The 11,944-nt window shown below is 31.0% G+C and overlaps 1 protein-coding gene across 1 annotated transcript in view; it reads left to right on the top strand.

The window, feature by feature from the left end:
- The window catches only part of LOC108686773 (probable serine/threonine-protein kinase mkcB), a 74,508-nt gene that overhangs the window by 47,969 nt on the left and 14,595 nt on the right, over nucleotides 1–11,944 (top strand). The window contains 3 exon segments of the mRNA XM_018192236.1: nucleotides 452–879; nucleotides 3,708–4,068; nucleotides 4,830–5,026. Coding sequence (XP_018047725.1) covers nucleotides 452–879; nucleotides 3,708–4,068; nucleotides 4,830–5,026 — 986 coding nt within the window.

Here is an 11,944-nt window from a genome sequence, read left to right as displayed (position 1 = left end):
TTCAAAAAAACAGATTAATTGTTACAATATTTTAATCTTATTCAAAACATGTTTTTCGACTTTCTCAATTTTATTACTTAAAGAAACATTACTTGAGTAAGACAAAAAAATTACAAAATCTTGAAATTCATGGAACGTATAATTATACAGAGAGTCTTCTTCCAGACAATATATCGTAGAGGTAAAATAATTTGACAAGGTGCTCTAATGTAAAAAATCGCCGACCTAAAAAAATGTTCTTATATATAATTTGATTACTTTTATTCAAAACAGATTACTTGTTATATTATATATAATTTAATCTCATTCTTATAAAGCGTATTTTTCGTCCCTCTCAATTTTGTTACTTAATGGAACAGGCTCGAGGGTAAGATAAAAAATGACGGTATAAAATATAATTTCCTTCAAAATTAATTTGCCAGGATTTTCACTATTCTTAATATCTTCTTAGGCGATATGCAAGTGACGTCTATTTTCAAGAACCCCAATATTTACGTTCCGCGCAATAGCGGCAAAAATGCACCATCGGACGAGGCGGGCACAATTCAGCGAGACACAGTCATCGGTCATTCTGGCGGCGACTCGAATTGTAAGAATGTGCACAAGACAAACGTGGAAACTATTATTGCCTCGGATAATAATCGGACTGTAGATTTGAGAAAATTATCCTTGCCCGACGAAGCAGGACCGAGCCAGCGACTGTTCGAGAAAGCTGACGTCACCTACAAATCCGTTCATTCTCGCTACCCTCACGCCAGTCCTCAGAGATCGCCCAGGAAACGTATCAGAGCGCTCAACAGGGAATGTTCCGTCGATAGCCAGCATGACAGCCAACAGCAGCAATTAAACCAATACAAAGTGCTGAACGAAATCGGAAAGGTAAGATTAAAATTCAGTTAAAACTCATTTAAAATCAAGTAAACAATAATTCATTTATATTTGTCCCTAAAAATTGTAAAAGTTTTTATATAATTACATACTTAATCGCTTATATGAAAATCATTAGAAATTGTACAAATGTCTTTGTTAGGAGAGAACTTCGAATTTATGAAACATGAAAAAAATAATATAAAATACTTCGCATATAATTTATTAATAACGAATTGACTTTTCATTTGTCAGAAAGTTATGAAAGAGTGTGCATAATCGTTGAACACATTTCATTGTTTTTACAGAAATTTTATAGCAAGTATACAATTATTTATGTATAATTGTACAAACAGAAAACGCGAAAAAAATATCTTTAACCTGATTCATAAATGAAAAATATTCGTGCCGAATTAAATTCGTTTGCTACAATCTAATGCTTTTTCAATTATGTCCGCGGCATTTTAACAATCACAGCTGTATTCATCGGTAAGAGGATCAACATATCGCGTTTCTCTCATTGAAGAGCGAAACCATTTCACGATGCTCACGTAACAAACGAGAGAATGATATGATTATCGATATCGAGCGGATGCTTCCTCGATAACCAATAACTCGTGCCGTAAGTCATCATTTTCAGCAATTTCCTCTCTTGCCAATCCTTCGTACTTGTTAAGAAGTAATTAACAGCCGCGCAGTTACGGATTACTCCGATAATCACGTTATATCGCACCCGATAACGCAATATTGCCCGCAGGACTAGAAGTTTGAACAACACAGAAAATTATTAAAATCGTCATCTTCATGCGCAATTTTTTTATTCGATTATATTGTCAACGTTTACGAGATAAATTGCACATTTTTTCCTGTCATACGGATATGTTAATTTGCTGACGCGTTTTCTCGAGAATTGTTTATTACATGACTGTCTAACGAGTTAAATTTTTTCTTTGAAGTATATATTTTTCTTTAATTTTTAGATTAATTTCTGTTAATTTTTTAATTAATTAAATGAAAACTCGAAAATGATAATTTTAATAAAAATGCTTAATGCTTTTGCACGAAAATTAGAGAACAAGGAAATAATATTGAATAAACACGTGGAACAGAATAGAAAGGTTAAAAGTTGCTCGCACTTTTAGAAAAACAGCAAATTCCGTTTGATGTAAATGTCTCTCGAACATTCCCTTCGAATGAAAGCGCTAACAAAAGCCAGTACAAAAATGAAAATGCAAAGCTCAATGCTTACGCCAGTATAGCATGATTGGATTCAAAATAAATGCGAGAAAGAAAACAAGACAACCGCCGCAATAACTTCGCACTTTGCTATTACTGAGTGAAAAGCGAAACTTCCAACTGCGAGAAGAAGTTTGCAGCACACGAGGTTTGCGTTGAGAATTCCAGAGATCGTTTCCCCAGAGATGAAGAAAGAAAGAGAGAGCGAGAGAGAGAGAAAATATAATATTTTTTTATGAACAAGAGAGCAAATGTCATTTCATGCGTGAGATTATCTTTAACGAATGGTAGATAGAAAAAGAGAGAAACGATTTCGCAAAGTTCACGATTGAATTTCTCTTTCCCTTATCGTTTAAAACTACATTCGAACTCGAGATTGAATTCCTCATCGAAATAAGAGTCATCGATTGAAATAGAGTTTGATATCGACGATTAATTTTTTCAACCTCGCGAAATGTTCGAAACGCGCAATCTCCATCATCGTGCATTCATAAACAATATATCGATCTTTTTCTCGGTATCTAATACCATTATCGGCATCGATTCTTTTCCTCTACTATACAATTATACAGTAAAGATTTTGTCGAGGCAAACAAAAATCAGATAATCATTATACCGATTACTATATTGCGTCAAGAGTTGTTTTTATGTGAAATTAATTTATTTTATGACGAATTAATTAAAATTCATTGATGAAATAATTGTAAATGATATAAATGATGTAGCAATCTTGTAATTATAAAAAATTATTTTTTTAAGTTATCCTTGTCAAATATAATTTTAATTGTCCAAACATAAAGTCAACTTTGGAACATTCATTATTTGTTACATACATTATTAAATGCGAGATTAAGATATAGAATAAGAGTTACAGATACATTTTTAAATTTTGCATCACTTATATTTATAACGAAATAATGACCACAACCGGACGTGCTCAAAGGTGATCATACCGTGAACCATAAAATTTTGCTTCTACTCCCGATAGCATCGCCGATGACCTTCGACCTAGTCGCCATGATGATATAAAGCGCATTATGATAACAGCGTAGCTGAACCACAAAAAGGGTTGCAAGGTTAAGGTAAAAGGATGCGAAGAGAGTCATGAAATTATCGATAAAATCTTCCATAATTCCTCTTTATATTATGTTCATCCCAAAATATTATTTTACAATATTTTTCGTATCAATGTCAAGAATATTCCATTTAAAATCTGTCCGTGTCAAACAAAAAATCGTCATATTTCAGAAAAGAGGAAATATCCTCTAATAAAAATAATCTTCGTTAAATGAAAAATAAAATACTATATTAAAAATATTACTTTATTGAGATGAATGAATAATTTTTCATATTTTTATCAAAATAAAATATGAATTGAAACTTTCTTGCTATTTATATCGCATAAATAAAAATACTCTTGACGTTGACGACGATCTTTTTAGAAGCATTCAATAATACGTTTGTTTGTCGAGAATGTTGAAAAAATGAAAAGTCGAATTATAGAATAAATGCAAAGAAACCTCCAAAAATGTCAAGCCTGAGATCAAACAGGAACGCGCTGTGCTTTCGCATCTTCACTTATGCATCACTTCGCACTTGTACAGGGTTCTTTCGGTGTTGTGAAGAAGGTTTTCAACGAAGAGGATGGCGCGTATTACGCCATGAAAATAGTGAGCAAGAGAAAATTAATGAAAAAAACAGGGATATTTGGAAGAATACCACCGCGCAGAGCAGGTGCTGATCCCTTGGCGAAAGTTTATAGGGAAATCGCCATTCTGAAGAAACTCGATCATCCCAACGTCGTGAAACTAGTCGAGGTGCTGGACCATCCCGACAAAGATAATCTCTATCTGGTCTTCGAACTAGTCCACAGGGGTGAAATCCTTCTTATACCCACCGATAAACCTCTGAATGAAGAAACGGCCAGGCGTTATTTTCGCGATATTGTCTTGGGAGTCGAATATTGTAAGTCATTATGTATATTCTATTCATAAAAACTAAAAATTGTTTACAAAGAATTTTTTCCTATAAAAATTCTAGAAAGTCCTATATAATTCAAACGATTAATTATTAAAATCCCATATATCTCGTGATTAATTAACACGTGCAACGTATTTTGAAATTGATTTTATATTACCACAAATTTGAATAATAGTGTGTAAAATTTAAAATTTCTCTTCCTTTTCAATCCTGTTTTTATCTCCTTAAAAAATTTTCCAAATTTAGAGGATTGGTATTTTAATCACATAGCATACGCCCACATTTGGCATAAATCATGTTTATCATGTACGCGTTAAATAATAGAATGCAAATCCTCTCGACAGGCGGATTTGCGTAATGTATCTGGCGCCTATTACGGATCATAACGTTCATCATGGATCAATGGCAAAAGAGGCGTCATATGCATTACGTAAACTCAGTGATCGTGTTAGTATACTTTATTGTACATGAGAGTGTAGTATAGTCGCGTTAGACACTATTCAATAAAACATTAAGGTGCTTAGATGATAATCGACTTAAAACTTATAACATCAATCTTACTAAGTGGAGAAGAGAGATGAGTAAGATGTATTCATTAGTTACGTAAACAATCTTCAAGTTAAGAAATATTCCGTATAACTACGAACATAATATATTCAGACTTTTAGAATTAAATTTTAATAAAAATTGTGTGATTGTATTAAAAACAGTATTATATATATAATACTTATTTTTTGTTTTCGCAGTGCATTACCAAAAGATAGTGCATCGTGACATAAAGCCAAGCAATCTATTGGTGGATAGAGATGACAGAATTAAAATCGCTGATTTAGGTGTTAGTACGGAATTAAGAGAATCTGGAGAATTATTAATAGGACAAGCTGGTACACCGGCTTTCGCAGCGCCTGAAACAACCGTTGCTAACGCACAGTATTTGGGACCGGTAAGTAAAATCACAGCATTATATATTATTCTCGAAGTATAATGTACAATCCAAACAAAAAGAGAATTCGATTCAAGTAGAATATAATTAATATATATTCCTAGTAATATATTTCTAATATATTCTAGAAATAAATTTCTAGTATACAGAGCCGTGATCACATTAAAATATAAAGTAACTTAAAAATTATCGTCTCTAATATACAGAAAAAAATCCTATTACATACAGAGTTAATTATCGTATAATGGCTAACGATAATGATAATTTATAGCAACAATCTGCACTGAAAACAAAATTTTTAATTTCAAAGAAATATTTTTTGTTTGTATTTAAAAAAAATTATTTCTTAATTGGATCAAAGAAATTTTTATTAATTCAAAGAAATAATTTTTTTGAATACGAGCAAAGAAATATTTCTTTGAAATAAAAATTTTTTTTTTCAGTGTGGTTCATAAATGTGTTTTACAGAAAAAATAATTCTATTACATATTCTAATATATTTTAATGCCTTATTTTCTTTAGGTATCATATAATTCATCTATATCGTGCCAATTTATCTCCTCATTCTTCTTTGTTGTCTGGTTTATTAATTATTGAAATCGGATTTTTCTGAGCGCTGAACAACGTTTCTATTGCGTTCTTCCATTCGCGGAATCCGATACGCTCGCGATACACATTTGCAATATTCACGACGGCGCGTTGAAGTCGCAATGAAACAAGATCAGACAACAAATAACGCAGCGCTCATCCAAGCGATTTCGTTTTGTGAGATTAAAAGTCGATAAATCGGCCGGCTATTATATGTCACTTCCACCCGCAAGCAGTGACCTCTCAAACCACAGAGTCGACACGTGCGAATTGACCTACATGCATCGAGAGAGAGGTTCCCGATCAAGGATCCCTCGCGCGGTGCATAAATGTTCGTGATTACAAAAAGAGATTTTCCGACCACGTCACTCCCAGGCGTCGATCTCAACTGATTGAATACGCTTCAATTAGAATCGTTAAACTCGCGTACATCGCGTCGCCTGTTCCGAATAGTCTCCGAATGAACTGAGCGTAGTAATACAATGTGACAAAGAAAGGCGCAACAAAGTGGCCGATGCAACAGTGAGGCAATTTGCGTGTCCCAGCTGCGTTGAGTTCATTAGGTTGCATACGTTGCAGGCTCTAAGCGCGGAGAAAAAAAAAGTCTGACGTTGCGGGCTAATTCAGAATTTTCGAAGGTTTCGCATTTCACAAGCGAAATGGTTTTGTATCTTATAAAAGTATTTCAATAGGCAAAAACCTGTAACACAATAGGATCGTACAAAATATATTCAATGTTACAAAAAATGAATTTTATTAAAAATACTTTTACTCTCTTCGTTTTAACGATAATCTTCTCAATTAAATAAGGGTCTTTCTTAAGCAAAAATTTTACAGTACACTTTTTGTTATTCAAAAATAAACCTGATATTGATGTTTCATGAAATGAAAATATATGCTCGTAATATACACGCATGGTATACATATATTCGAAAAAACATAGAGATAGTAATTGCCAAACTTGAATAGTTATATTTCATCCTATTTTTTTTTCTCTTTTTCTTCAATCAACGCTTCACGATGGAATGCAATTTATGCGAATGTGTTTCCTGTGAATATTGATTGCAAAAAAAATCTAAATATAGCAATTGAATTTTAAACTATGATCACGTTTAAACTATCAGGATACGCGAATGTATGTTAAAAAAACGTGATATTAGTATTAGATATTAGAAAATCTTCGAATAATATTATAGCAAATGTAAATATACATTATTTCAAAACTAAATTATTGTCATATGATCGCATCTCTTCATGTTTTATTGTTCATATAGATCTGTAAATTTTTTAATTCTCTCACAATGTCATAGCAATAAATTATCTTTGCTCTATATCACAGTTAATCGAATTATGAATAAAAAATGTCTCGATTCTTGCTTTGCATGCAACGTATCGTACAAAAAGCTGAGCCAATTGTTATTTTTCGCTATTTTTTTAATTTTAATGCGCATTTTCAATTATTCAAGAAAGAACTTTTCAAGAAAGGTCATAGTTCAATTATCCTTCACTATACCTAGATCATGTCAACTCTCCCATCATGCCATTCATAACCCTAATATAATCATCGTCAAGATTTTCTCATCAACTCCCCTACTGTTTTTTAATATCTCCAGTGGTTTCTTTTCGTATCATTCATTTCTAATTATATCTTCCATATCTTCTACCTCAGCCGCTAGTTATCACAATAACTTAATTATAATTCGCCATTAAGTGTATCTACTTGCACGTCAAAGAGATATAGTATACATGCTAAGTAAATCGAAATGTTTAATCGTATTGTAAACGCTTTGTGGTAGAAATGATACAAATTTTATCTAATTAATATCAAGCATAAAATTAACATATATCAATCACGTTATTATTGCCTTTGACTATTCAAAAGGGAGAAAGTGAAAGAGAAGGAAAAAGACAAAAGATTATATATTTTAGCACAACAATTATAATTGTGCCTCCATATATCTTCAAGATTACTTAGTCGAGAGTCAAGATTACTGTTATCGCATGACCTTATCGACATACCACGGCCGATCGCTTGAATTTCCGCTGCGTCGAGGAAAGGCGATATCTATAATAAGAGACTCACGACCCGCGAGACCACACGCTCGATTACGCTTAATCAAGTCGCCGTGGCAAAATAAATCACTAGCCCGACGAGACGACGTGCTTATGTGAAAATGCGACGAGGGGAAATCAGGAATATACCGCAATATCTATGAAATTGCCCATGATCCCTAAATAAAACTATACAAGGTTACACGAAATCTTGGAATTCAACGGAAACACGAGAAAAATGGGAAGCTTGTGACAGAATTGGAATAACATTTCGCTGAGTATTCAAAATTTAATAAAAATATTTTCATTTTTATACTATTTCAATATTGGCTACGGACTTTTCTATTGGTTCAAAATGTTAGTTCATTTTATTTTGCATAACATACATTGAATTAAACCTGGATATTTTCTAAAATGCTCCATGGAATTTCGCAATTTCAGATTATCGTTAATATTTCTTATTTATTTAATTCTTGTTTTGATTTATCAATTAAAGAGAATTTTAGAAATAACTGCAAACACCATAGTTATTTCTCAAAAATTTAATAAGTGATAACACCTTTTGGCAAAGTATTGAGTGACATAATATTACTTTGAACACTCTAAATTTTAAAGTGAAATATAACTCCAAAATACTGAAAATTGAACCAGTCTTAAAAAAAAAGAGAAAATAATTTTCACTCTTGAATAAAAATGACAGATTTTTCTCTCTTTATATGAATGAGATTTCATTCTTTTGAAATAAGATTTCACTCTTTTGAAATAACTCCAAAAAAAAGGAGTGAGATGAGACTTCATTCCTTTGAAATCTCACTCCAAAAGAGTGAAATTTTATTCTAAAAAAATGAAAATTTCTTGTTCAAGAGAGAAAAATTTTTCATTCTTTTTTCAAGAAAAATGCAATTTTCACTCCAAAAGATTTAGAGAGTAGCATTTTGATATAAATCATTGTCTCAACATTCATTTTTTTATATATCTAAAAATTAAAAATTATTACTATGATACACATTTACGTTTAAAGCAAATCTACACTTATTCATTGAGACATCAAACTAATAAACTAACATTTGCAATACTTTTTTAGATAATCTTTTATGCATTTTTTGAGTTTATATATATATTTTGAATTTTTGGCGATATTTTGAATTTTCATATTTTATTTTATTTTTATTTAATTTTCGCAGTCATTTCAGTTTAATAATTTTTTTACAATTTATACGTAGATTTGCTTTTTTTAATCGCCAGTTTCACAGTACTCTTTTGCCGCTTGTATTTACAGATATCGATTTTAGATTTTACTTTTTCCCTTGACAAAGAATGTTTCCAACTGCTTTTTATTAACAATTTATTTTTATAACAAAAATATCTCCCTTTTGAATATTTTGATCTTCAATTTATTCCACATACCTATGTTCAATACAAAATATTTTCATCGTAATTTAAATGCGAATTTTAATCCTTGATTTGAATTTTTTCATTTATTTTACACTCTTACTCTTGAAAAATAGATTGATGGATTACGTCAAATCTATTTACTACAAAAATCCGATAACAATTCCATTTAAGAATGCGTTAACTAATGGGATGGATTACAATAAAAAGCAGTCTATAAAGGGAAAAATACACCTTTCAAAAAAGTTCAAAATTTTATAACGAAGCAAGTTATAAGTTGTAAATAGATAAGAAAATCTTAATCAGATAATCTAAGATAGATATAAGTAGAGATTTAACAAAACTTTACATCAGGCAAATAAACAGAAATTGTAATTTTTTATAGTTTGCTACTTTCGCGTCTTTTATAAATTTTTATCTTAATGCAAATAATATATTTTCGTTCATTCTAACAGAAGAATTATTTCAATTGCAAAAACGTATGAGTAAAGAGAGTGGTATAGAAACATGCAATATCCACAATCAACTCGCGTTCGTTTACCTTCCACATTACATTTTCACATTACTGAAATTCTAGAGAAAGCTTAACTAATTTGGCTGTTAACGATTTTGTTCAATTAAGGAATATAAACATGCATAATGCATTACAAATTCCAAACCTTCTCAGCATAGTTACGCATATGCATTTAGGTCAAAAGCTTTTCCTTCAAAAACTAATATTGTAAAATACAAAATCTTTTATGGAATATGGAATGGATCATGTAACCAACAATTTAAAGTAGATAGAAAAAAATAGTATAAAAGTTAATCTTTAAAGATCAGATAGACATTATTCATGCGTCATTTACGTCTAACCGGCTGAGAGTATTTTTTAAATGTCATAGTATGGAGTTCACGGACGTTAGGTTTAGCTTTGTGAGACAGGAACTAGGTTCCCGTAAGCTTTTTATACATAAGAAACGTTCCCTTTGTGGATCTAATAAACATAGAAGCTTGACATTTACAGATTTACGGAAGGCACGCATGCAGGAAAGATTTTTGTTTAAAAAAAAAATCAGACAATATATATATATGTATATATATATATATATATATATATATATATGTCTCGATGTAAACGGAAAATAATATCGAAGGAAATTAGTTGAAATACAGAGAATTATCTTAATTTAACGCGAAATATATATAGATACTCTTTTACATGTTCATGAAGAGTTAATCTTTCTCGAAAGATTAACAATAAGCTATTTAGTAAATTAAACAATAGTATGAGATAATTATCGTTTATATTCTGCTTCGCTGAATTTGCGCGACGATTTACGTTGTTTAATTAATCGCCTTTAATTATGTGCCGACATCACGTCGTTACGAACCTCACGATTTTCATCGTAGGCGGTGTGATTTCCGCAAATGAAGCATCCTCCTGACTGCATCGTATTAAAGCACGTCGTATTCTGTTCTCTATTTTTGTGGTTAAATACGCCGTATCGAGACTTTAGTTAACAGTTTTCTAGTATGTTATTTATTTAATGACATCTCTCTCTCTCTCTCTCTCTCCCTCATATTTCAAGATCTGCTACATTGAATATTTTATCACTCTCAAATGGTCGTTAATGAACCTCAGTGCTAAATTATCCAAATTTCTAAAGTTTCTATAGATTTAAAATTTCTTTAATATTAATTTCTTTAATATTAATTTTTTAAATAAAAATAATAAGATGTTTTCTAAAAATTTCCAAAAAGAAACGAGAGCAGATTAAACTTTAAAATTATTCTAATTATTTCATTTAAAGTTCACACGAACTCTAATGAGTTTAATAACCATTTTTCATCGTGCATTAAAAACTGTTCAACGCACATCTTGAAAGCTATAAATAAGAAAATCTGTCGTGTCTTATTCTAAAAATAATCTCGAAAATACATATTTTAAACTGGCCTAAAGTTTTAGGTCGATATTCGTATATAGTTGATATTTAAATACGTCAAGACCTCTCTCTTTCTCTCTCTCTCTCTCTCTCTCTCTCTCCCCCCCCTCCCTCCCCCCTCTCTCTCTCTACAAGCTGCTTTTTATTGCTTTTTATTTATATCAAAATTCAGATAAATTCCATTTGTGATGTCATAATCAATTAAATGTGCACGCGCATGTTTCTTTTTATTCTCTGAGTAAGATTCAATTGACTTTTTATTATTTTTAATCTGCACAAGTTTAAGCTTGTGTTTTACTGAGTCTTATTAACCAATTATATTAAAAGTAAAGTTATAAATCTGTGATGTTATGCGATAACTTTGTCACTAACGTAAGCAAGTAATAACGTCATTACCTGAGTATAAAATACTTAGACATAACTTTAGATTTATGCCCGTATTTACAGTCAAGCCTTATATTTAAAACTTCCTTAAAATATATATAAGATCTGATTGTGAATACAGACATTAGTATCACTTATATGGGAAGCAACTGGTATCTTAAGATGTTAATACGACCTGAAATTAATGACATTTTAAGAGTGTCTTAAATATCAGATTCAGATTATAAATAACGACCTTAATCTCTTCTAACTGACAATCTTAAACAATTTGAAGTTTATTTATATCGGAAGATTGTATAGATTACACTCGTGACTGCCAGTTCTCGGATTTCTAATCAGAGATTTTAACCTTTTCGAATGAATCTTCGGTTCTCTGACGGAAAATATTTGATGACGTTTTTTTTACATTTTTAAAAGAACGCATTACAATACAGTAATAATTTTGGAAGTATCATAAAGTAGCTTTTGAAAATACTTAGCAGTCCGATCTTTGGTAAGATAAATAGAATCTCCAGTTTTTAAGCCAGAGAAACCTGACAACCATAATTACACTGAGAAAACTTTTTGGTATTTGTAA

Source organism: Atta colombica, unplaced genomic scaffold (assembly GCF_001594045.1).
Source record: "Atta colombica isolate Treedump-2 unplaced genomic scaffold, Acol1.0 scaffold189, whole genome shotgun sequence".
NCBI lineage: Eukaryota > Metazoa > Arthropoda > Insecta > Hymenoptera > Formicidae > Atta > Atta colombica.
The sequence above is the reverse complement of the archived record's forward strand: the minus strand, read 5'-3'. Positions and strand labels throughout refer to the sequence as shown.